The sequence below is a fragment of the Thunnus thynnus genome, chromosome 10 (genome assembly GCF_963924715.1).
Source record: "Thunnus thynnus chromosome 10, fThuThy2.1, whole genome shotgun sequence".
NCBI classification, from domain to species: Eukaryota; Metazoa; Chordata; class Actinopteri; order Scombriformes; family Scombridae; genus Thunnus; species Thunnus thynnus.
The window spans coordinates 34,418,505-34,446,208 of NC_089526.1; the positions used below are offsets into that span (position 1 = coordinate 34,418,505).

The 27,704-nt window shown below is 41.5% G+C and overlaps 1 protein-coding gene across 1 annotated transcript; it reads left to right on the forward strand.

The window, feature by feature from the left end:
• The first annotated feature begins 11,917 nt into the window (after positions 1-11,917).
• On the forward strand, positions 11,918-27,073 carry fbl (fibrillarin). The gene is made up of 9 exons (XM_067602564.1): positions 11,918-12,179; positions 15,932-16,033; positions 16,145-16,288; positions 16,537-16,631; positions 17,052-17,222; positions 18,649-18,781; positions 20,077-20,189; positions 21,499-21,644; positions 25,945-27,073. The coding sequence occupies exons 1-9, from the start codon at positions 12,170-12,172 to the stop codon at positions 25,967-25,969; spliced, it is 939 nt and encodes a 312-aa protein (XP_067458665.1). The 5' UTR covers positions 11,918-12,169; the 3' UTR covers positions 25,970-27,073.
• The last annotated feature ends 631 nt before the right edge of the window (positions 27,074-27,704 follow it).

Here is a 27,704-nt window from a genome sequence, read left to right on the forward strand (position 1 = left end):
CATCTCTCAGTACTCTCCCGTTGTCCTCACCCTTCTCAATATGGCCATTGGGTAAGACGTTTTCAGTCCCTAAAAGTGTGTCATCAACAGACACACAGCCTTCATGAAATGCAGCATTAAGATTCTGAAACACATTTCCTTGTCGTAATTTCAATCTTGTTATTCATGGGGCAGTAGTATACTTACTTCATGATAAACAATCAATGTTCATTTGAATAGTGCCATCAAGGACGAACACGTCATCAAGTAGCTCATATCCTATTTGGATTTCCTCATCCATGGACATGGCACTAACATAAAGCAGTGATGGAGTGACTGTGATGGAGTAGATTGTGGTGGGTAAGGAGTTTGGGGCGCTACTTTCTGCTTCACCTATCTCATCGTTGACTGACAGCTGTTCATCCGTGGATGTTGGCATGACACACAGCTCATCAAGGATGGGGAGCTGGTCTGAGTTGGAGTTTAGTGCAAAGGTAGAGTGGGTTAAGTCTTGTGTGCATCATTTAGTGCAAAGATAGAGTTGGAGAAGTCGAACTTTGTTTAGCTCATAAAGCTCCTCCAATGTGTTTGTGGTATCAACCTGACACTCTGCAAAGTCTCTTATTCCTGTGTAATAATCGGAAAGCTTCTTTTTTTCACAATGGCCATCTGGGAAAAAAATGTTGTCAGCCATTATTTTAATTTCTTGCACTGTCTTGTTTTTGTCAATACATATTGTTCTTGTACCTCCTCTTTTAACTGACCAATCACTTCTCTACCATGTTGAAGTCCATCCATCCCAATTCCAGTCGCCTTTGTTTTCTTTGGCCATTTCTGTTGCCAAGCAATGATCTTCCCCGAGTGGTAGTGGATGGCGTTGCTCCACCTGTGGATGGCCTCTCGGAGGACAAAACCCTGCCTCTTAGCCAGTCAATGACAACCTTCTTTCTTGCCTCCAAAGTTGGATTTCAGCAGAGAGCTACAATTCTGTCACCGTAAAGGGGGAGGTGCTTCTTTAGATCCTCATCAGGCATGATGGGTATCGCTGAGGCATCAAGGGTTAGAATACTGTATCCTCCCAGGATTTCCATGTTTCTCTGTATAACAAACTGGCCTAACACAGTTCAGAGTTATGAAGGATGGCTACAGTATATGGGTCACACCAGTCAAAGGTGTTATGGAATTTTCTATCTTTAGGGGTTACAAATTGTATTACATTGGGTCAAGCCTGGGCCTTGAGGTCACACTGTAAATCTTATGCAGGAAGGAGACATTCTCTCTCTGTCTGTGATGTTTTAGGGAAAGCAGAAACCTCGCTGATAAAGGGTAAATCAGCATTGCCTTGGTTACCAAGGTCAGAGAGGGCCTTCCTAGACAACACAGATAAGTGAAAGTGTAGATTCTATTGACACAATCAGACATTCAAACCAGAATGTGCTGACAGTGACCTGAAATTCCATGCAACGTGACCTGAACTGACACAGGCAAAATGCAGTTCCTTGTTTAGAAACTAGTGAACCAGTTAGACTAATTTTTCATATTGTAGGGTGATCTGCTTAGGTTAAAGACTAAGGGTCAGACCTTCATGGGGCAGAACGGAAAGAGACAGCATCCAAGTTGCAGATGACTTTGATGTTCGATCTTTCAGTTCTCTGCTTGGCCAAGTGCTTGACATTTTCAGCTTTAAGACATCCAAGGCTTGTGTCCGCTTTTTTCCACTGAGGTGCTGACCATCACTCAAAATATCCACAATAATTTGGCGTGTACAAAACGAAGGATTTCAATAGAACAAAGACATGGTAAGTGCAGAATTATTATTATTATTGTGCCCTACCATGTCTGCATTTGACAAAATCATAAAGAAACTGTGTTCACTTTAACTGTAACATTGGTTTGAAATTGAACAAAAAGAAGTTAAAGGAGTTGATGGTTGAAAATCTTAATACATAAAGATGTGGAAACTTATTAAGTTAGGCTGAGATAAGTTGGTTGCAGAGCAGTGTGGTTGTGAAGAGGAAAAAAAAGGCTGAAGGTTAGTGCTCCCAACCCCTGCAGTGCCATAAAGTGGCTGTTGATTTTTGAGCTAGCTCTGGGCTACGCTCGACACAGAGGGAAGAAAAGTGTGAAAAGAACTTTGATGCTGCTGAAGATGTTGAAATCTGTTTGTGTGTAATGTCTTAATGTGTGTGTGTGAAAATGGGCAACAAAACATCCAAAGCAGTGAGTAGAATAGAATCTACAAACAAATTAATCAACTCACCAAAAGTTAAAAGAAAGACTACCTGTGTTTCAGTAAAAAATAAAAGCAATTCAGAACTGAAAGGTCAATCTGTCATTGATAAGCATGCCGAAGCAAACGCACACACACCCACAGAGACACAATACAGAGCAATGTTCTCCCCACAATCGCAATTGTTCGGAATCGGAATAGTTGGTAGACTGAAAGTGTTTCCATGGACTTTTGTGTTTCCATTTTCTTCCCTTATGAATGAGTGGACAAGTGGTGTGTGGCCGTATGAGGGAGCGTTTGATAGAGATAAACTTCAGATTGCTGAATTCAATGTTAACCCTAACGTTGGTAACCCATCTTGGAACTTTGGATACATGAAGGACTGTGTGAATGTGTGGTTGACTGTTGCTCATCAGCGATGTGGAGTGAGATTGGATGAAAAAAGCATAGACTGTATTTCTGATGAGTTCAGAACAGCAGTGGAGAACTGTGCTAAATGTGTGACAGCATGTCATATGCCAGTGTTGGAAGCAAAGTTGCAAACAAGAGCTGTAGAAACGATGAAAGCTAAACAATAGCATGGTGATAATTTAGAGGCCATATCAAAAGCTATTATGTATGGTTGGGCAAAACGTCAAACGAAAGCTCCCTCTCCACAAGCTCTGCTGACCATTTTAACAGAAGTCAAGGTGCCATTGCAACAGCAACAAGAAAGTAAAAAAGTGATTTCAACTTATCCACAACTGTCAACTACAAATCCCTTTTCAGCTGCTAATATGACTGACCAAACTAGTTCACCATAGACAAAGACAGATGAAGAGTTTCTCTCATTAGCCACAGCTGTTGAGGGGCAGAGAGTACAGGCTGAAGCAGAAAATAGGGACTGAGAGATAGCAGCCAGAGAGAGAGAGAGAGGGGAACAGGTAAAGAGAGACTTACAGAGAGAGAGAGAGAGAGAGAGAGAGAGAGAGAGAGAGAGAAGGGAAAGAATTAAGCGGGAAAAGAAAGACAGAGCCGACTAAGAAAGAGCTAGGAAAGCTGCAGAATAAGAAAGGAGAGCTAATTTGTTACTCAACCAGGAGAAGAAAGCACAGAAAAGGAAAGTGAGGAAGGAAAGGCAGTTAGCTGTCATAGCTGAAGGGAGAGAGACAGACACAGACACAGAGGACAGCACCAGGGACAGTGAAGTAGAAATTGAGACCCAAGGAGCCAGACACACGGAGGAGGAGTTTGACACAGACCATAGTGACGACACAGAGCCTGTAGTGACACCCAAAATGACACAGAGACAGCCTCATACCTCACACAGTATTATTAGAAGGTGAGGAACAATTAGAATGACACGATGGGTGACAAGACGATCAAAACAGAAGACTGAGACTTTGAAATCCCCTACGTCATCTTCAATAAATGCTCCAAAAATCATGGTTGGTAACACAGCTGTCTGTAAACCATGGACTCCCACTGAGATACTGGATATGACACGAAACACCCCCAATCCAATTACTGGCCCAGATGAGTATTGGATATGGTTATAACAAGTATGCACTGTGTATAACTGTCTAATAACTGATGTTCAACAACTAATCTCTTTCTCATACAAGACTGAGTGGGACTTGTGTAAAGATGAGTTTGTTTTCCCTGCTATAACAGAGGACGGTCAATGGCCTCCAACCAAAACCCTGATTGATTGGTTAAACGAGGAGAAAAAACAGCAATAAAAAAGTGTGTGCGACAGTGCAATGACTTCTCAAAAGTAATTCACTGCATTCAAGAATCAAATGAGTCTGTGCCTGAATTTATTCAGAGATTTACACAAATGTGGGATAGCAATGCAGGAAAAGGACGAGAAGAAAATTAATTTTTCGTTGTAACAACTTTTCTGCAAAATCTGAAGCCACATGTTGCAGCTGCCTACAAACTGTCAGTCACTGATTGGCAAACCAAAGATTGGAAGACAACAATAAACAAAATAATGGTGCTACACAGGAGTGAGGTTTTCACTTACAATAAACCTGCCTCCAGTCCTAAACAAATGGTACAGTATGTACAACAGGAAGATGGGCTGCAACATTACAGAAACAATAACAAATGAGGATGAGGAAATTGTCACAAAGGTGGAAAAGCAGGACATTGGGCTAGGGAGTTTAGGAGTGGTCGTCACCAGAACAGGTCCAATAACCATCAGAGCAACCATTTCCCATTCAAGCCTGAAGATCCTGCTGAAGATCCAATGATGCCTAATCAGGTTAATGGTAGTTGAGTCGAAATTTTGATAGACCGTGGGGCTACAATTTCCACAGTTAAGGCCGCTCAGCATGTATGTACACCAACACCTAATTTTGTCACCAATGTAGGTATTTCTGGCATTCCTATTGCAGAGCCACTTTCACAGAGAGCTAAAATAACTGTTGAAGGTTCAGATGTGCAGCATTCCTTTCTGATATCTGATAAAAGTCCAATCAATCTCATGGGAAGGGATTTACTTTGTAAACTACATGCTACCATTCATTGCATACCAGACGGATTGTTTTTCTCCCTGATGAGAAAGCTGCTCAAGCATTTCAGTTTTTGCAATCCACTGTTGATTGTTTGTATTGTTGGACATTGCCAGATTTTAACATGCATGTGCAACATTGATGTCTGCTATGAGGCCTCTCCTGTATTATCATTATACAGCGGCATTTAACCCTTCAGAGCAGTATAAACAATTGGCTAATGTGCTTTTGAATACACAAGAGGGGTTGGAGTGTGAACAATGTTTGTTTGTTGGTCCACAGGGTGCAATACCAATCCGGCTATCTGACTCACAGCATAAATTGGTTAATGATAAAGATTCATTTCCACACATCACTGTAGCAGTCGCTCCTGGCTGTGAGCCACAACAACTTGGAAGCATGGTCGCCCAATGCAAGGCATTGAGAGGAGCTGCACATGCTTCTCACACACAAACAATAACACACTTGGGTTAGGAGTTGTACATGTTATCTTTAAGTGAGCATATTCAGTTACCACAGAGCACATTTGTCTTACACCAGCCACCTCCCTCCACACAGTATGGGACTCCATCAGAGCTTTCAGGGGTTCCATCCATTTTATGGGCTAAACATAAAAACCATGTCGGTTTTGTGAATTCAGCTCCACCTCATAAAGTCACACTCAAGCCTGATGCTAAGCTACCAACGATCAGACAGTACAATTTGCCTTCAAAAATCAATTGCTGGTATTGAAGGTGTCATTCAATCTCTATTGGATCAAGGTGTGTTGGTTCAAACCACCAGCCCATGCAACACACCCATTTTGCTCATTCCAAAAGCAAATCGCCTGGATGATGGCATTTCATGCAAGATTTGCAGGCTATTAATAACATTGTAGTACCTACAGCTCCAATTGTGCCAGACACCAATTCGATTGTAGCCCCATTACCATCAAACTCTACACACTACACAGTCATAGATTTGTGTTCGATTTTTCTAAATACCGTTGCATCCAGATAGCCGGTATCTGTTTGCATTCATATTCAAAGGACGACAGTACCCTTGGTGGCGTTTACCTCAGGGTTTTGTTGAGTCCTACAGTTTACACAGCAGCGGTAAAATGTGACTTGGATGACCTCCACTTGCCAGGGGGCTCCAATCTCCTGCAGTACGCAGATGATCTCCTATTAGCTTCACCGTCACAAGAAGCTTGCCGAATGGACTCTATCTTGCTCCTGCAGAGACTGGCTGAGTGTGGTCATAGAGCATCACTGGCTAATTTGCAATTTTGTCGGTCTGAAGTGACATACTTGGGTCATGATTTGAAGGATGGACAGCCCCTTTTGTCACCAGAGAGGCTGAAGCTGCTGGTTAACATACCTCCCACCCCCAAAAAGAAGTAAATGCTCTCATTCTTGGGGATGGCTAACTATTGCAGACATTGGATTTTTGAGTATGCCACTATGGACCCTGTTTTGCGAGAGCTACCACACTGCAGTCAGCTCCTCCCGTGATGCAGTGGACTGAGGACATGCACAAAGCTTTTCAAGATCTGAAACATGCTCTCACCATGGCTCTGGCATTGGGGTTGCCGTTCCATCTGCATGTACATGAACGATATGGCTTTGCTACAGGCATTCTCGTGCAGAAACATTACCTCATTACCGTCCAGTTGCGTACTACTCCTCTCAACTAACCCCTGTGGTTCTTGGTATGCCAGGTTGCTCAAGAGTGGTGGCCACTGTTGCCATCATGATTGACAAATCTTCTCCCATTGTACTGGCTCATGACTGTGTTGTGCACGTCCCACATGCAGTATTTCACATTTTGAACACATCTGCTACTCAACACATGACAGCTGCATGTCACTCAGGCTATGAAGCAGTCATTCTTCATAGTCCACAAATAACTTTAAAGTGCTCACCTCCGTTGAATCTGACTACTCTCTTTCCATTGATTGACACAGATGATGAACATGATTGCATTACAACTATTGACTTGTGTACATCCCCAAAGCCAGACCTATTGCTGATATGCATTCGGCGCTGCTCATGATTTTGGCCAATTGTGGAAAATGAGAGGTTTTGTGTCATCATCTGGCAAACCGCTACAGCATCACGCTTTGGTAAATGACCTGTTAGATGCTATTTTGCGCCCGTCTCAGCTTGCAATCATCAAATGTGCTGCTCACATGAATGGAAATGATCCTGTTTCACAAGGAAATGCAATGGCTGATGCTGCAGCCAAACAAGTGGCACTTTCCTCTTCCTCCATTAATGTGCCTCCACACAACCTGCCAATCCAATTCCAGTACCTTCCGCTAATGATGTCGTGAAAATGCAAAATCATGCTGATGACAGGGAGCGAAACCTTTGGTTGCATAAAGGTTGTACAGTTGATACAGAGTCTGGCTTGTGGCTCCACCCTGATGGTCGACCAGTTTGCCCTCAAGCTCTCCTACATGTGCTGGCACGTGTTGCACATGGACCAGCGCATGTCGGAAGAGGGGTAATGAATGATGTTATTCGCTCACAATGGTAGGCATTATGCAAGTCTCACAAACACTTGTGGATAATTGTATGATATGCCAACAGACCAGAAAGAAGAACAGCACAGTGAAGCATCACCATTTGGAACCCCCATCATGTCCCTTTGTAAATATGCAAATAGACTTTGTACATATGCCAAACTGTCAAGGCTACAAATATTTGTTAGTCATAACCGATAGGTTCTCAAAGTGGATGGAGGGTTTTGAAACAAGACAAGAGGACGCAACAGTTGTAAAGTGTCTGCTAAAAGATGTAATCCCTAGGTATGGGGTGCCACAATGAATAGATAGTAACAGAGGTCCAGCTTTTGTGTCAAAAATCACTCAGGGGTTGTCAGATATCTTATTGTTCAAGTGGCAGTTGCATGTTCCTTATCGTCCACAGAGTTCAGGTCAAGTTGAAAGAATGAACGCAACTATCAAAGAGAGATTGACCAAAACTGTAATGAGAACGGGTCTGAAATGGCCTGATGCAGTATTGTGCTGTATTCCATTCGAAGTGCACCAAGAGCAACTACAGGACTAAGTCCTCATGAGGTGTTGATGGGGGGATCATTGGGAATGATGAAACTGATGAGGATGATATTTATCTCTGGAGTAGTTACTTTGCATCCATAAACACAATTGTTGCAGCCAAATCTGAACCAAAGGTGCATGTAACTGTGGACACAACAGCTACTAATAATGTTGGTATGAGGTATTATGATTTTGCAGGCTTCCAGGAGTGGATTCAGCGTCTTTAACTGGATGACATTCCTGTGGAGGAGGAAGATGAGAAGGAGGAAACTTCAAACCTGTAAAAACTCTTCTAAAAGGTTCTAAGAGAAAATTAAACAAAGAACCATATACATACATACATATTTATATATGTATGTATCTTTATTGAACAAATGAAGACAGTGTGTCACTTCTTTTTAGTACATCGTTACTCCACGAACACACCTGTCACAAAGACTACACAAGTGTGCTGGAGATTTTTGATTATCTGCTTTTAGTTATTTAAAAAAAAATGTCATTTACAATTTCATCTTTCAGTTTGAGCATTTCCATTTAAGCTTTAGTATTGTAATAAATCTGAGTTCAAACAGAGACCAGAATTTATGTGGGATAAATGACAGAGACCTCAGAATAACCAACACCAGACCACAAAAGTATCAGGCAAAATGAAAATCTTTATTAAGTTAACACCAATAAAAAAAGGGTCTTTGGAGTTTCACAAGATAGGATAGTTATGCCACTTGAGGCCCCCCCGAGGTCTGAGCTTGTGGTCTGACGGTGGTCCAACTCCCCGGGGAACCACGGCTCCGTCGGACGGCGCAGCAGGTGAACAGGCAGGGAACGGCGGCGTGCCGGAGGCAGCGGTGGTTTGCGCTCCTAAAGCCCCATCCCTAAATAACTAAAGGAGGCAGCAGACCTCCCCTCCTAACACAGGAACTCACTAACCCCCCATCGTCCAACAGCTGCGCAATCAGTCACACCTGACACTCATTAGTTCATAGCTTGTCAGTCCAATAAAGGTATCTTCACCAATTCACATCACAGTATTTTAAATTTCACTTTTTCATTCATTGCCACTTTACCTTTTCAAATGATCATTTTACACTTGAAATTAGCTTTTTCAATTTCCCTTTTCTTTTTAAGTTTAATTATGACCTGATTATTCCTAGTGGTGTAGTAAAATAATCTTTTTAATTTGATCCCGTGTCCATATAGAATATACAGCAGAGTTGCTTGGTGATTAAGACGGGTACGGAGGTAGTGACAGAGCCGAATCGACTATATTGAACAAATGAAGACAGTGTGTCACTTCTTTTTAGTACATCGTTACTCCACGAACACACCTGTCACAAAGACTACACAAGTGTGCTGGAGATTTTTGATTATCTGCTTTTAGTTATTTAAAAAAAAATGTCATTTACAATTTCATCTTTCAGTTTGAGCATTTCCATTTAAGCTTTAGTATTGTAATAAATCTGAGTTCAAACAGAGACCAGAATTTATGTGGGATAAATGACAGAGACCTCAGAATAACCAACACCAGACCACAAAAGTATCAGGCAAAATGAAAATCTTTATTAAGTTAACACCAATAAAAAAAGGGTCTTTGGAGTTTCACAAGATAGGATAGTTATGCCACTTGAGGCCCCCCCGAGGTCTGAGCTTGTGGTCTGACGGTGGTCCAACTCCCCGGGGAACCACGGCTCCGTCGGACGGCGCAGCAGGTGAACAGGCAGGGAACGGCGGCGTGCCGGAGGCAGCGGTGGTTTGCGCTCCTAAAGCCCCATCCCTAAATAACTAAAGGAGGCAGCAGACCTCCCCTCCTAACACAGGAACTCACTAACCCCCCATCGTCCAACAGCTGCGCAATCAGTCACACCTGACACTCATTAGTTCATAGCTTGTCAGTCCAATAAAGGTATCTTCACCAATTCACATCACAGTATTTTAAATTTCACTTTTTCATTCATTGCCACTTTACCTTTTCAAATGATCATTTTACACTTGAAATTAGCTTTTTCAATTTCCCTTTTCTTTTTAAGTTTAATTATGACCTGATTATTCCTAGTGGTGTAGTAAAATAATCTTTTTAATTTGATCCCGTGTCCATATAGAATATACAGCAGAGTTGCTTGGTGATTAAGACGGGTACGGAGGTAGTGACAGAGCCGAATCGACTATATTGAACAAATGAAGACAGTGTGTCACTTCTTTTTAGTACATCGTTACTCCACGAACACACCTGTCACAAAGACTACACAAGTGTGCTGGAGATTTTTGATTATCTGCTTTTAGTTATTTAAAAAAAAATGTCATTTACAATTTCATCTTTCAGTTTGAGCATTTCCATTTAAGCTTTAGTATTGTAATAAATCTGAGTTCAAACAGAGACCAGAATTTATGTGGGATAAATGACAGAGACCTCAGAATAACCAACACCAGACCACAAAAGTATCAGGCAAAATGAAAATCTTTATTAAGTTAACACCAATAAAAAAAGGGTCTTTGGAGTTTCACAAGATAGGATAGTTATGCCACTTGAGGCCCCCCCGAGGTCTGAGCTTGTGGTCTGACGGTGGTCCAACTCCCCGGGGAACCACGGCTCCGTCGGACGGCGCAGCAGGTGAACAGGCAGGGAACGGCGGCGTGCCGGAGGCAGCGGTGGTTTGCGCTCCTAAAGCCCCATCCCTAAATAACTAAAGGAGGCAGCAGACCTCCCCTCCTAACACAGGAACTCACTAACCCCCCATCGTCCAACAGCTGCGCAATCAGTCACACCTGACACTCATTAGTTCATAGCTTGTCAGTCCAATAAAGGTATCTTCACCAATTCACATCACAGTATTTTAAATTTCACTTTTTCATTCATTGCCACTTTACCTTTTCAAATGATCATTTTACACTTGAAATTAGCTTTTTCAATTTCCCTTTTCTTTTTAAGTTTAATTATGACCTGATTATTCCTAGTGGTGTAGTAAAATAATCTTTTTAATTTGATCCCGTGTCCATATAGAATATACAGCAGAGTTGCTTGGTGATTAAGACGGGTACGGAGGTAGTGACAGAGCCGAATCGACTATGGGTACATCTCAAGTTTGTTTTTGTCTCCTCACTCCTCGCTCCTCGCCTGAACCGGAAGTTGTTCCTGATGCGCCATTAAGACAGGCGTCCCAAGTCTCTGGGTTCTTCTCATTTCTTTATTTTGTGCCTCCTCGTCTCCTCTCTCCTCCGTCCTCCTGCCTGTGACCCGGAAATCGATCTCAGCGCGCCATGTTTAAGGATGTCTCAATTCCTAAAATGCATCTCGAGGAGAGAGGAGGCTTGCCGGAGGAGCTATAAGCGAGGACACACAGGTGTATCCTTTGCGGAAGTTTTTCGACACCCGTGACGTATAGAAGAGGCGTGACACACAACTGGAATATACAATCCATTTGTAGTGCTTCACACAATAAAATATATAAAGTAAATATGTGTGTGTGTGTGTCAATGTATGACATCCGTACATTCTAGTCATATTATACCATGTTGTAATTTGAATTAAAAGTAAATATAGCCTATAAGTTGTCATGACCACTGTTCTGCTCATCTGTCAGAGATCATAAAATACAGCAGCAGGCTGTAACAAAACGATGGACAGATGATACAGCTTTGCAGCACGTTATATTTAATTGACATGACGGCTCTGAAGGACGATGTCTCATTTTGTTAAATATCTGTTTTCTCGACTCCTCCCTCCTCGTGTCTCCTCGCCTCCTCCGTTCGCATCTCAGGTGGGAGGGACTAAGACGCGAGGAGAGGAGGCGAGGAAAGGAATCGAGGATGTACAAACTGAGAAATGAGAAGAGGGGACAGTTTCTGACAGTCTCTCCTTGCATCCACGGTGGGAGGGACTGAGACGCAAGGAAAAGACGCAAGTGAGGGAAACGTGGATGCAATTTAAGAGACTTGGGATGCACCCTGTGTGTGTAAAAGGGACAGCCAGCACTTCAAGACAGGGAGCTGAAGCTGTTGTGTTGGCCCGTATTCAGACCAAATCAGGTGGTACGGCGTACAGCTGCAGAGTGTAGGGGTGTGGGCGTGTTTGTGCTTTAGAGCGTAACCGCTGAGAAACAATCAGAAAATAACGTTTTATTGATCTGAATCACCGGCTTCCTCACTGCCAGCGCTCCCTCTCTTCATTCACTCACAGCTCACTCGACCACAGTTGCTCTCTTCCTATAGTGGGGAGATAACGTTACTTATCTACACTCCATACCAGTTGGCGGCGGTAGTGCGCCCTTTGCCGTGAAACATCAAGCGGAAGAAGCAGCAGTACCAGAAGAAGTAGTGCTGTATCTACACATGTGGTCAAGCTACGCCGTTCAGTGAGAGTCAACGGAGAAGAAAAGCAGAAGGACCCATTTGCCAGCATCGATTTACCGTTTTACACCTGATAACATGAGGCCAGGTAAGGAGATAGGGTCGCATTTCGCTTTCGATGATGTTTGGAAGTAGACCGTATACGTGCCGAACATATGTGTTGTGTGTTTGAAGTTAAAGGCGCCGGTGTGCGTTCGGCCTGCTCCGCCATGCTTCACAGTTAACCTGGCAGCAAACAGTTATCACCAGAAGGGAAAGCTGCTGCCAAGTGCGTGAACGCCATCTGTAACAATATATGTGAGCTGTAAGCTGAAATGTAACGTTAACGTTAGGTTCGCGACGTGACTGGATAACCGCTGCAGCAGCAGCACGTTATGTGGTCCACGTGTTGAGCTTTCGCTCGGCAGCACGGAACAGACAAACTAGCCGCGACGCCTAGCAGACGCATAACATGTATTTTATATAAAGTTATTGCTCTTGTAAGCTTTGTGTGCGGAGATATTTAATGAAGCTGAATTTGCTGCGCTTTCGAGGTTAATTCTCGAAAGCTAACAATAGCTTCTAACATCAGCCTTGTGTAGTTATCTGTATTTAACAAAGTCAGCAGGTCAGTGTTGCACGGAGGTTCTCCTCACCATCACTTTAAACACCCCTGGTGAACTTTGTATCAAACGTTGTTTTTGGTGGGAAAAGTAGGCTTAGTACAACACAAAGACTAAAGTAATGAAGGATGCGAGTGGCGCCTTAGAAACATCTATAATGTGAACTTGTTGTATGTGTGCTTCTCCTGTTTGTCAGCCGTGCCATATTTACGTTAATTATATATATTTATTACTCTATCTATCTATCTATCTATCTATCTATCTATGTATACACACATCACTGAATCTGTACTTATGAGTATCCCACGTACAGGACTGTATTATGTGTAATTTCCACCACATATCCTCAGTCTTTTTTTTTTTTTTTTAAGAGTGCATTGACTCACTTCAGAAACTCCCCATGGTATCTAGCTTCCATCTGGGTCTTGTGGATCAGTTTTAAAGACACAAGTAAAGTTTATGACCAGTAGTAGCACTATAGAGGAGTCTTTATCAGCAAGTCAATATCCCCCATTTTTACACCAGTGTTTCCCCTATAATAGTACAGAGAGAATGCCTGCCAGGCCAAAATTAATTTTTTTTAAATGCCATAATTGACGCCAAATATCCATTCATTTGGAAATCAATATTATTTGGGAGCTTCTGAGCAGTGCTGTTTTGAAACTCCAGGTAGCGTAACTCCTTTTAAAGAATACCAGTGCCAGTGAGAGAACGAGCCTTAGAAAAGTGAAGGTGAATGTGAGCAGAACAGAGGAAAAGGTTAGCAGTAAGGCCGTATTCAGACCAAGTCAGGCGGTGCGGCATTCAGCTGCAGGGTAGAGCGGAGGTGTGGGCATGTATATTTAGTTGTGGTTAGATAGTAAGTTGTCAATCTGACAGTAAATGTACAGCACAGACTACAGTGTTTCAGTTAATAAATGCTGCAGATTGTCAAGACCTAGAAAAGTTACATCTGTTGTTTCTCTAACTGCTGGAAAAGTGTAGGGGGTTAGCTCTGAAGTTAGCAACAGTGGGTTAGCCTAACCTGAAGACGCTAAACAGAGAAATAGAGAATTGAGAAATATGTGTCTGCTAATCAGGCCATAGCATATGATTCACATCATTTTCATAATCATCAAACCATTCAGTGACCCCTCGTGCCCTATGAATTGGGGCATTGTCATCCTGGAAGAGACCACTCCCATCAGGATAGAAATGTTTCATCATAGGATAAAGGTGATCCCTCAGAACAACTTTGTATTGATTTGTGGTGATCCTTCCCTCTAAGGGGACAAGTGGACCCAAACTATACCAGCAAAACACCCCCCACAGCATAACAGAGCCACCAGATCCTCTCACTGTAGGGGTTAATCAGTCATTTAGACTTGTACATCTGTAGATGTATGTTGTTATGACCTGGCCCAACATGAAAATGACTCCCGTGTCCCTAGGTCCCAACAACCACCAGCAACAACGAATTTGAAGCCCTTTAAGTATTTATTTCACACACTTGGACATTTTGGCTTCAGGGTTAGTTAACAGCAAAACAACAAAAAAGGAAACTAAATCAAAACAACCTAAAATTACCTGCTCAGAACAAAAAGAAACAAAACTAAAAAGCTCTTACCAAACTCCTAACTTTGGGGAAAAAATGAGAAAAGAGATTAAACAAAAATGCTACCCACCCCTACGGATCCCAGGCTGCTGTACATGCTATTTGCAATATTCTACACATTGATGGTTAAGAACATCTTGGCTGGCTGGTTGAATTGGAGAGAAGTTCCCTGGAACAACCTACACACACTCAGGGTATGCCCTAAATCTTTTATTTGATATTTCCTCACTCTTCTATCCTCACTTGAACCAGAAGTTGTTCTGGTCCGCCATTTTGAAGGCTGTCTCAAGTCTCTTATTTCTGCTCCGAGAAGCGATCTCTGAGGAGCTGTGACCGAGGATACACAAAGCAAGCTTCACGGAAGTCTTTTACTGTCTGTCAGCAAGAAACACAGTTTGAACGCATTTATATACATAATACATAATTTTTCATCATATCTATTTAGTCACATGTGAGGCTGAAAATTCCTGAGCATCGGGTTTGATATGAGTTGCATTTCCATTTTCTCTGAAACATTTAGTCTAATAAATAATTTCCAGTGTTCAAAAGACACTCTAATCATATTCTGGGTTATTAAATAATGAATTCACAATCAGAATATCAATAAATACAGACTAAATAATATGAATGCATTATTACTTTATTAGTATTAGCATAGTGCACATATGTGTGCAGACACAAACTCCATCAACAGTCGCTATAGCTGTTAAAGCTGACTGACAAGCTGATCCAGCTGTGATCAGCTATCGCCGTTGTCAGAAACGGACATTGCGTCACATGATGCTTCAGAGGAAACAACGCCTCATCTGTCTAAAAACAAATTTCCTTGTTTCCTCTCCGCTCACTTGTTTTCCTTTTGTCTTTATGCATCCACAGTGAAAGGGACTAAGATGCAAGGAAAGGACACAAATGTGGGAAACGTGGATGCAATTTAAGAGATCTGGGATGTACCTTTGATCACACAATCATTCACTCAGCCAATCAGACAAGCCCACCTGCAGCCCATTGCATACAGCTAACACAGCAGGTTCACCAGAGTGAGGGAGAGATCCACAGGCACACACAGAGGGGGTTAAAGGACATCATACACAAAAAAATCATTATACGACCTCTGAGTTGTAACTAGGAATGTTGGTTATATAGCAACACAGCTAATAAAATGGCTCAAGCACTTACAGTATCTTTGGCTTTCCATTAATTTAGTTTCTTGTAATGGTACAGTTCTATCTGCAAAAGCTGGCTAGTCAATGTATCAGCTAGGCTGTAATGTCTGGCCCTCCCAGTTTTTCTGGTGGTTCAATATCATCGCTTTTGGACACATTTCCCATTTACCTCATTGTGTAACCAGGGCAAAGAGAAGAGACACGGCAGAATGAAGAGCATGCTTTGCTACATCACTGAGCCTTTATTCAACTCTACATGTGGTCTGCAACATGTAGAAGAAAACACAAGCAGCCCAATCTGACCAATCACAGTTCTTATAGTCTATATGTAGCATCTCAGAAGCCTCTACATTTTAATTCTGAAGAGGTGAACAGTAGCTCCAGTGGCTATATGTGAAGGCTCTGTGGTTATTCCATGACTTTCTAATGCACATGTGTAAATTCAACTGAGGTGTCTCTATTATCTGTGTTTGTTTTGCAGGCTTTAGTCCTCGTGGGGACCGAGGAGGGAGAGGAGGGAGAGGTGGAGGTAGAGGAGGATTTGGTGACAGGGGAGGAAGAGGAGGATTCAGAGGAGGAAGAGGTGAGTTTAGCTGAGGTTGATGAGAAGTTGAAGTGTTGTAAACATCTTGTCATCTGAATATTATTGGAGTTATAATATTGACTACAGCAGCTCTATCACAATGTTTCTCAGGTGGAGGATTCAGGTCCCCAGATGGTGGAGGATTTCGGGGCCGAGGAGGTGGCAGAGGCACCCCAAGAGGAAGAGGAGGGAGGGGTGGCAGAGGAGGCTTTGGAGGAGGGAAGAAAGTCTTGGTTGAGCCACACAGACATGAAGGTTATTTCTCATGTTTATAGGATTATTAGGAATCCAATCTACATAGATTTCTTTTCTAGTTTTCTGTTCATATTCTAAACTTAAGTGGCCGTCTACTAATGCAGTAATGCAAAACTTCATAGATTGGAGTTGTTATATGCTTCAAACATCTCTACATTTCTGTCTACCTAGATTTACCAACAATGTACATCTTTGTTGATTCAAATAGTATTTGGTAGACACTAACTTATGTGTGTGTGTCTACTCAGGGGTGTTCATCTGCAGAGGGAAGGAGGATGCCCTGGTGACCAAGAACATGGTGGTGGGAGAGTCTGTGTATGGAGAGAAGAGGATCAATGTGGAGGTGAGATTGCAGCACAGTGGTCAGTAAGTATAGGTAGCACATCAGTATTGCATTAAGTTCACTGTTATTAATCTTTGCTGCATTGCAAATTAAGTTTTTTTTTTTTTTTTTTTTTTTAATATATCTACAAATCTACATGCCTTGATGATGTCATTCTTCATATAGCCTGTCTATTAATTATTTTTAAGCTCAGTGTGCACAGATAATATTTAATAGTATTTGTCCAGGACATTGAAATCTTCCAGGACACATGGACTGGAACCAAGTTTTTTCTGACAGAAACCCTGTCTCACCCTGTATAAAGGAGCAGCACTGCATCAGTCTTGAAGTCTTTAAGAGTCTTGTTCTGGGGAAATCAACAACTGTGGTCTCTGGTGTGTAAAATTATGATTCACAGTTTTCTTACTCTTTATCTGTTAGGAAGGAGAGAATAAGATTGAATACAGAGCTTGGAATCCGTTCCGCTCCAAGCTGGCGGCAGCCATCTTAGGAGGAGTAGACCAGATCCATATCAGGCCCGGAGCAAAGGTCATGTACCTGGGAGCTGCCTCTGGGACCACAGTGTCCCATGTTTCTGACATCGTTGGGCCGGTGAGTGCTGCATTCTCTCTTTGGATCTCAAACGTTTTCAAATCAGTCTACACCCACACAAGAGCAAATGATCTAAGGCCCTGTTTACACCTGGTGTTAACATCCGTCTTGGATGATCTGATTACTAGTAGACAGCTCTAAATACAACACAATGCGTTCTGGACCACATTGAAGGACCGTCTACTCAAATGACTTTTTTCCGTCACACTAGGCATCAACTTGTTTGATAACAGGATAAACAAATTATTTTGTTTTTCATGTGAATTAAAAACGTAATCAACCTCTCATTTTTTCCTGTTCCCCTAACCATCTTCCCTCTTCAAATCGACAATCAGAATAGAAATTAAACCATTAATTTTTTGCTTGTCTGTCTAACTAAAATTCAGAAGCTAAACGTAGCTGGATAGTTTCTTCTGTCCTGTCAAGTTGACAATGACAGTTTTTAGTTTTGCTGCGCTGCTCGACATAATGAGCTCAGGATTTATCAGGAGGACAGGTGCTTTACTCCAAACAGTATGAACCTGGACTGTGTGTGTAACAGCTGACCTATTGGATATGTAGAAGAACATGGAACATTAATTAACATTAGATCCTGAAGATTAAGCAAATTTTTCATGGGCGCAACCCACATACTCAGCTCTGCTGCTCATCCCACAAATGCATGTTCCTTACAAATGTGGCACCATTTAAAGGGAAATAAACAGGCTTTCCAATGGTATAAGATTTATTGCAAAGAAGCATTGTTACAACAAAGAAATAATAAACCAAATAATCTACCAAACATTTTCCTTACTTTTTGTGCTAAGTTTATATAGATCGATCTATGTATCTATCAATCAAAGAAGTTGAACACAGCTTTTGACGGAGCGGACCCAGATCCGTTTGTCCCACCGGTTAATAAAGAACGAATTTGGTCTTTGAAAACGGAAATGGTGTCCGTGTTTATTTGCATATAGAGCGGGGAAGTGAGATCCGATCACAAGTGGTCACTCAGGACGCACGTGGAAACGCATGTTAATACCAGGTGTAAACAGACGTACTTAGAGCTGTCCACTTGTGATCGGATCACCCAAGATGCATGTTAATACCAGGTGTAAACAGGGCCTAACTGAATACAATCCAGTGCAGTAGATCACACACTGTGGCCTCAGAAATCACCTTTGACCCTTTTTCCACTTTACATGGCAACTTTACAATATCAGTTTACTTGTTGAAATTATTAAAGGGGACATATTCTGCAAATTAAGGTTACAAACAACCCATAATGCAACACTCCATGTAGGAGTCGGCTTTACACCAGTACTTTTTCCATTCAAAAAGAATATTTGATGTTGTGAACACGTTATTGTCTAGCCGTTAGCAGAGTGTGTATGCAAATTAACTTATAGACCGCTGTGTAACCGGTCAAAAATATTCTGTGTTACAGGAAGGGCTGGTGTACGCTGTGGAGTTTTCTCATCGATCAGGTCGGGACCTTCTCAATGTGGCAAAGAAGCGCACTAACATCATTCCCATCATCGAAGATGCACGGCACCCACACAAGTACCGCATGTTGGTTGGTAGGTAGCCCTGAGCCACAGCAGTAACACTGCACAGAGACTGCAACAGAGCTACTTAGGCCTTGTTTACACCTGACATATACATGCATCTTGAGTGACCACTTGTGATCAGATCTCACTTCCCAGCTGTATATGCAAATAAACGTGTTTATCATTTCCATTTGCAAAGATCAAATTTGTTCGTTTTTTAACTGGCGGGAGGAGTGGGGGTCTGTGCACCCTCCTTCCAAAGCTGTGATCAACTTGTTTGATAACAGGATAAACAAATATACAATGCATTGTGTGCCCCCTCATTAAAATCAAATGCCTGTCCCATTGATTTGCTCCACTCTGAACACACACACACACACACGCACGCGCAGAGTCTCTTAATGGGGAGACGCAGCTGCGGGGGATCGCTGCATATAACTTTGTATTTGTTATACACATATATGTTCCGATGTGGCGCTAGAGCAAATCAATAGGACAGGCATTTGATTTTCATGAGGGGGCACAGAATTCTTTGTATATTTGTTTATCCTGTTATCAAACAAGTTGAACATGGCTTTGGATGGAGGGTACACAGACCCCCGATCCTCCTGCCGGTTAAAAACAATGAATGCAGTCTTTGCAAACGGAAATGGTGTACTTGTTTATTTGTATATAGAGCGAGGAAGTGAGATCCAATCACAAGTGGTCACTCAAGACGCATGTGGAGATGCATGTTAATGCCAGGTGTAAACGGGGCCTTTGTTGGGCCAAAAACGTTGTTAAAATGCAAGATGCTGGATTTTAGTGCAGCCGGTCAAGCAGCTAAATCAGCTTGTGCAGGTTATTGAAGACTTTGCATTTAAACAGTAATGTTCATTGGATAATTCTTCTTTCACTTGTTGTTTTTTCAGAGGTTATTTTTATGTTTCCATCTCATTTTTGTTGTGAAAAGGGATCAATGAATATTTTTCATTAGTTTTTGTCGAATATATTAACTACATTAATTAGTTGAGTTTCTTAAACCAGACAGAACGGTTGAGGTAAAGTTTACCAGTTAAATGTAGTGATGTAAGAGTAATATCTTGTATGTGGTTGATTACCTACATAATTCACACTTGACCTTATTATGAACTTAACATCATTGTCATGTAGCTTGATAGATAAATCCCCTTATAGTTCTCTCTGAAAATACAAGGAACAGTGGAAAGAAGCATAATGCACTTGCCAGCCAACATGTACAACTGTGAAGTCCGACTGGATCCACAGGAACATAATGTGTAATCAGATGCTTGGTGTTCAGACAGTAATGGCCTGTCCCTCTTTAGGCATGGTGGATGTGATTTTTGCTGATGTTGCCCAGCCTGACCAGACGAGGATTGTTGCTTTGAACGCTCACAACTTCCTGAAGAACGGAGGACACTTTGTCATCTCCATCAAGGTAACCTGATGATCACCCCACCAGACAGCAGCCCTTTAACACAAGCACTGCCTCTGGTTCTTATTGGTATACTAGTCATGACAGTGAAGTCCAGAGATGATTATAAAACAAGTTTTAGCAAGGATGTGTGTTGTTTTAGGTACATGAAACATAAGATACAATCCAGGCAGCCCAGTTTAACTAAGATCCATGAATTTGTAGGCTTAAGGTGGCTGTATACTCCTTCAGACATGCATGTTGGACAGCAGAAGGCTTCATGCATGATTGGCCAGCGCAGCGCCTTCCCAAATGACGTCATGTTTCATTGCAACAAAGGTTGAACCAGGTTAAACTTTTTGCAGGACGTCCCTGTGATGTTTTTGCCGGAGCTCCATGCATTAAGGACCCCCCACTGCGTCAACGCACCCAAAGGTCATGCAGGGCTAATGTTAGTCTGAATGCAGCCATAGTCTCAAACAGCTATAGTGACTGGTGTAATCTGGACTTATTACATTGTGTGATGCACAAGAAGTTATGCAAATGAATACTCAACGTGGAGTAGTTCACATCAACAGTGAGCATATATGAAGAAAAGGGTGACACCTGCAGACACAAAATCAACACTTAGTATCAAAGATGGATGGAAAAAGAATCTTCTACGTGTCCTTGAATGTCTCAATTAGATGTGTTAAGCTCACCTTTATAATTTGAGTATGTTCGAAATAGACATGCCACTTGATGTCACTGTTGTCTGTGTAGCTGAACATAACAATACTCTTATCCTTATCTGGAAAATATTATTATTCACTGGGGCAGGAAACATTGACTAGAGAAAGTATAAAGCCCCTTCGTGCAAAAGGGTTTAGTTTACGAATCCCCTCAGTAGTAAAAAATGACAAGATTGTTTGAGATCATTAAAAAATATTGGCAGGGACAATTAAACTGCATCTTGACATTGATAGGGATGTGCCTACCGTCCAAATCTACACCCATGGTGAACAAATTATAAAAGAGGGCTTGAGAGAGAAGTTCAAAAACTGCTTTCTTTCTCAACTCAATACACCTGACCAGTTACAGCATGAAGTGGGCGTCAATGTCTGATTATGACGAGTTCTGACAAGCACGTCTGATGGAGGATACCGGTAATTACAGTAAATGTCAGATATATTTTAAAGTATAATTTCATGTACAGTACAGATCTTAAATCAAATCCACACATTGAGGTTTTGTATCAACCTGCTAATGTCTCATTTTGGATTTGGAGTTTTCTGTCCACTGTGTAGTGTCTGATGTGTGTTCTTTTTTTGTTTTTGCTTTGTTTTACCTTTAGGCTAATTGTATAGATTCTACAGCAGCTCCAGAGGCAGTGTTTGCCTCAGAAGTGAAGAAGATGAGTGCAGAGAACATGAAACCACAGGAACAGCTCACGCTGGAGCCCTATGAGAGAGACCATGCTGTGGTGGTGGGCATCTACAGGTACATTAACATCAGATTGCTCCCCATGAACACCTTAGATAGTGTACTGTAGAAAAAGACAACTTATTCTAAAATATGCAAGTACTGTGTTTCGTATTTGTACATAATTATCCATCCCGTTTATTTTGACACTTAAATCATCACTGGTCTGACTGATTTTTAAAAAAAGATATGAGATAATCTGTGCATAAACAGAACATGACAACTTTCTTTTTCCTTGTATCTCCAAATGATGTGTCCTTTGCCATGTTTTTTAAATTTCAATTTTGAACTAATTTGCCTAATATTCTCTGTTCTTCAGATGTGGTGGAAATGTGTGCAGAATGCACAAAAGGGTCTTTGAAGTTGCTGAGAGTTCCTAGTGTTTTGGCTTGAAAAAGTGCTTTACATTGCAGCACCTGCATACAGTTGCTGCATTATACAGCTCTATCTGGTGAACTGTTTTAAAAAGTTACTTTTTCTCAAGATTGACACATTTTACCTAAAATAAAGTAGCTAATTTTGATAACAGCAGCAAAGTGCAATTAGAGGCCACACAACCTGTGCTATAAGGATGGGCTGTTCATAAACTCTGTGGCTGTCTCACACTCTAACTTGTGTGTTGATGTAAATGACGTACTGCAGCAGTCAATTGTTGTGTGCCTCTGACAGGGTTTTAAAGAGGTACACTTAAACGTGTTGTAAACTATATGACTGTACTGTGATGAAACACATCAATGCTGGTGTTAATATTGACAGTGACACAAAATTTATAAAAAATCAGCATTTCATGGGTTGAAAATGGCTCAACCTGTCATCTGTTAAAAATCAGCCCTAAAAAGGCAGCAATGCTGACATAGAGTCAACTGTTTGGGAGTTCTCTGTCTGTCATGAAATTTATATAAATGACCCTGAGCTCATTTTCAAATATATGCTGATCGAGACAATTTTAGCTTCAGCAGATAACGGCGGCATTGGCCTGCTGGAGGAAATCTCTCTGTCTGCGACTGTCCGCGGGCAGCCACAAAAACAACAGAAATCTTCCTTGCAGCTCTTGAACTCTTCGGCTGTCTGTTCCTGCAGTTATCAGCTGGCAAAATCTTGTTTTAAAATGTTAAATCTTGGTGTAACCGGAGCCCCGCCGAAACTGACTGTCCTGTCTGTCAGCTGAACCTGTCCGCTGCGGAGCAGCTCCGCTGAAACTGAACCTGTCAGCTGACAGCTCTACTGCTGGAGCAGAGTCGCAAAGCTGCAGTGAGATAGGTTCACTAAAGGCTCCAGTTACACCACAGATAACTGCAGGAACAGACAGCCATAGAGTTAAAGAACTACAGGACGAAATTCAAAATGACTTCTGGCTCGTTTAATTGTCATTGCACTGTTTGTCTTCCTATTATTATTATTATTATTATTATTATTATTATTATTATTATTGGTCACTGAGCAACTCCTGCCCTCCTGCCTCTCATAGCCAAGCTCCCCCCTCCCCTCTCCCCTGCTCAGCCCCTCCTGGCACCCCTTTCAGCCCCTTGCCCACTTTTAAGCAGTTTTCAAGATTATGCAGTGGGTGGAGTAAGGCTCAGACCTAGGGGTGCAGTTACACTTTAATATACAGTCCAGACAGTAAGTATTTGGACAGTTACACATTTTTTGTTCTTTAGGTTCTGTGCTTAAGCACATTCAATTCAAAATGAAATGGATACATTAAAATGCCATGTCTCTTTAATTTGAGTAGGTTTACATCAATATCGTGTGGAAAATAATCCTTTTAACACAGTGCCAAAATTGCAAGGGCTCAAAAGTAATTGGACACTTTGCTACTAAATGTATGTTGGGCATTTCAGTGTTAGCTCAGCACAAATGAGCTCACACATGCTTCAGATTTGATGATTGAGAATTGAAATTTGCCATTTAGATTGAGGTGGAGTTGTCTTTCAATATGAGGAGTAAAGAGGTGACCATGCAAATGAAGAAGATAATAATGAGGCTGAAAAAAGGGCACAAGTTTGGTACATTCTAAAAAAGCAGATGAACATAGGAAAACTAGAAAATGGCAAGCAAGCTGACTTGAGGAGCACAAGTCTTGTGGATAAGCAGAAATCATTTGCATAGTATAGAAAATCCCTGCACAGCAAGTCCAGAATGCTCTCCAGAATGTAGGTGGACATGTTTCCTTGTCATTGATCAAGAGAAAGCTTCATGACCAGAATTTGACATGACTCAGCACAAGATGCAAACCCTTAGTGAGCCTCAAAAACAGAAGGGCAGGCGGCAGTTCACAAAAACATACAAAAAGAAAGCCATAGAGTTCTGGAGCAAAGTTCTATGGACTGATGAAACGAAAATCAGCCTCTATCAAAATGATGGAAAGAGAAAAGCATGGAAAGAAAAGGACGTGGCTCATGACCCAAAGCTTAGCACCTCATCTGTCAAATAGAGAAGATGCAAAGTGTCTGTTGATGTCTGAGTCCAAGACCTCAGCCAATCATTGACTGCAAAGGATTTCCACTAAATATTAAATATGATTTAGTTTGAACAGATACAGTCAATTACATTTTAACCCCTAAACTTTGGGCATTATCTGTTAAATGGGCTATATCTCCCACATAGTACTCTCTATTGATGTAAACCCACTCAAATTAAAGCTGAGAAATGGCATTTTAATGTAGTATCAAATCTATATTCAAAATTCAAAGACAGACTATGTACACATCTCTGCATTCAAGGCCTGCTTTATTACAACTTAGGTCTTATTTTCACAGTTTTGGCCATAGTTTCAGTTATGTCAGTGTTATACTCACCAAAGTAATTTGCTGAGATCTGGGAACACAGTCACAACAACTACAAAGGAGTCTTGACGTGGCAAGAAACAGGGACAGTCATGATCAGACAGGCCGGAAATAAACCAACAGTTTATCCAGACCATCTAAACCACTTTATTGGAGGTCAAACTGTAAGGCTGTGACCTGTAATGTTGCTAATAATCCCTCACTCTAAATTGTGTGGATGTTTGTAACAGTTTGGGTAATAATTTTACTGTTCACCTTTTGTTTTCTCACCAAGTAAGAGCAGTTTACCTGGAGTTTTGTTTCCAATTTCTTAGTATCTACTGCAGTATCTGTTAGCAGTGTGTGATCATGTAAAACCCTGGCCATGAGTGGAGTGTCGGATCTATATAAAACAATCTTCATGGACCCATTGCTTCTGTGTCAACGGGGCATTTAATAACTGAATTGCTATGCCTACAACATCGTAATGCATTATTGAATTCAACTGAACAGTTGTGTATCCTAATGGGCTTGGTGTGCATTGGCACACAACAGACTTGTCTTTGAAGTTTCCTTCATTCATTTTTGTAAGGATTCTGCATGAGATTTCATTGGCTTTAAAATCAAGAGGCAGTGTGTTATGCTGTAACAGGGTGAATTTTGGAACAAGTGAACAGATGAGAGCAAATGGTCATACTCCATGGTGTTCCAAAGCTCCAGGACTGCGAATGTGAGGTTTAGCAGTTTCTACTCCCTACTAATGTTCCCAGAGTTGGGTTAATGGTGACAGGTTGACACCAAAGACTATATGAAAAGATGCACAGTGCCTCTCCACTTCCTGCCGCTATGCCAAAGTGAAGCCAAAATATCTTGTTTCTGGGAGCTGCCATCTTGCTTGTGTGTTATTTGCAACCACAGTCTGCGCCGTAGAGTGGGGCGGTGAGATGATGGCCCACAGGACCTGCCCCCTCAACTTGACTGACAGCTGTCCCGCTGCAGAGGGGAGATAAACCAGCCAAAACCAGACAGTAACTAGAGCTACAGCTGGTAGTGAATCACAAACGAAAACATACATTAGTGTCTTCCATCAGAAACTGCTGATTCGAGGGTGGCTGTCAATCACAGCTGTCAGTCATGATGTCAGCATTTTGGCACCTTTTTTTACATTGTCAAATACCTAATTAAAAATGAACTTATCAGAAATATGAGCCCTTAAACATACATCATTGTGATAAGAACTACATAATTTGACAGAAACCATCTTTGGGAAAAATTTATTTGACTTGCACTTTGATTTTTTTTTTTTATTTTGGCCTATGTCCCATCTGCTAACATGGAGGGGGCAGGACTTATGATCTATACTGCAACCAGCCACCAGGGGTGATTAAGATTTTTTTGGCTTCACTTTTGGGGAGCTGTCATGTTGTCCATCGTTTTATACATTCTATGGTTGACATATGTATCCCCTTCCAAACTGCTGCAGTCTGCTCTACATATACAGTGCCTGCTCTTTCATATGATATGTTAACATTCTCTTTTCTTTCATTCCTCAGACCTGCACCTAAACAGAAGAAATGAGGTGTGGAAGAAAGCTCAGGGAAACGGATTACCATTTTCTGCCACAATCTACTTTATTTTTTTTAGTCTATTTCCCTTTTCTTCAACTGCCACCACCCAACATCAAACTGCTTGAGGCTCTTTTTATTACAGATAAGGTTAGGAGCATGTTACATGTGGGGACATTTCAATTGGTTGCCAAATTGGAGCAAGTCATCTTGTTTAGTGTTTGTAATATATTACGGTTCACATCTGGTTTGACCTCCCTTATTTCACATGTTATGCACAAGTGATAGAAACATCAGACTGATGATCAGGTCTCTGTTCCTGTGCAACCACACATCAGGAAGATTATGTAAAAGTAAAAGGCAGTGGTCTAGTGTTTATATCCAGTCTCATGTAGTTTGTCCCCAGCCTAGGATTAGTTGTCAAGCAACTTTTTAGTTCATCAGCTGCTACCCTGTGAGCAAGTAATTTACCTGAGGAGTATTTTAACAGATGGGATAAGGTGTTAAATCCTGAAAGCTTTATTGAAAAACAACTTCTATGTAGTTACTCAAGTTTGAATAACTACTACATGGTTTGATTTTGGTGGGAGGGTTTTTTTGCTTTTTGTATAGGCAGTACTTTTATTTTGGTACTTTTTGCTACTCCTTTGTGCTCCTGATCATTTTCTTACTAAATGTCCTCTTTTTTCCTGGTCCCCTGCTCCTGACCCCATTGTTTGGGATATCCCTAGTATCTAAACATCATACACCCATACAGCTAGTATATTTAATGTATAAGTTATGTCAGAACTTGTGTACATTAAAATATACTTTGTGATAATACATTGTGTGTATTTATGGTAGTTCGTGAAGAACATCTTCAAGTCTGCATAATATACACTTTGTTAAGGAATCCTTAATGCTCATCTGTTTAGTGGTGAGGTGGTAAACTGACCCTGTGTTTACAAACACAGATCGTGATTTTGTCATTCTTATTGTAATTTGATAGTATATCTTTTGTGTTAACAGAGTATGAAGCAGAATGATTGTAGGTAATTTACAACAATTTATGCTTGTAACAGTTTTTTTTTTTTATATAACTGGCTACTTTGTTTTAATAAAGTGTTTGATTCTCTTATTTTTGTATGGCTGCCAACATAATAAGGAAATTTACCTTTACATTGATCTGTTGTCATTCTGACCAACAATCTTGACGTAAATGTATTGTTTCTGTAAATGCACTGAACGCCCGCCTGTTGCAGTAGACTAATCCAGAAGCAAAAGCGTGTAATTCAGTTCGTGTCGTTCATTGGTGGTCCGCTGGCTCACTGGACTAGCATTTATAACAGCATGTCAATCTGAGAGCAAGGCCTACACGTATATCAGTCGAACCTCTACCTCAAACTCGGAAATGAATGGCTGCAGTCTACTACTTTAGGGGAAAATTGACCGAGCCTAACAACATGTTGGCGGAGATATTACATGTAACGTTATCCACACGCGGAAGATAACCAGGTTTCCCTCAGTGTTAGACCTGTCAGCCCGCGTCAAACTGTCCCTCTTTCTGATGCCTGTACATAGATGCATGGAGATATACTTTCTGGTTGTCTGTTCCACTACATGGAAATAAATAGATAACGACGTTTTCATTTAAAGACGAACTTTTAGAAGTTGTGTGACTACCCGCTGTGGATTTGTTTTGGCAGCCATTTTGTGGGAAGCGTCTCTGGAACGCGCTGGGCCGTGCTTGCCTGGCGTCGGGAGCGCGC

Bases quoted from the DNA above. Each gene is read 5' to 3' on its own strand.
- fbl (XM_067602564.1), top strand. The intron at 16,289-16,536 runs GTTATTTCTCAT...GTGTCTACTCAG, and splicing joins TGAGCCACACAGACATGAAG to GGGTGTTCATCTGCAGAGGG. The intron at 17,223-18,648 runs GTGAGTGCTGCA...TCTGTGTTACAG, and splicing joins TTTCTGACATCGTTGGGCCG to GAAGGGCTGGTGTACGCTGT.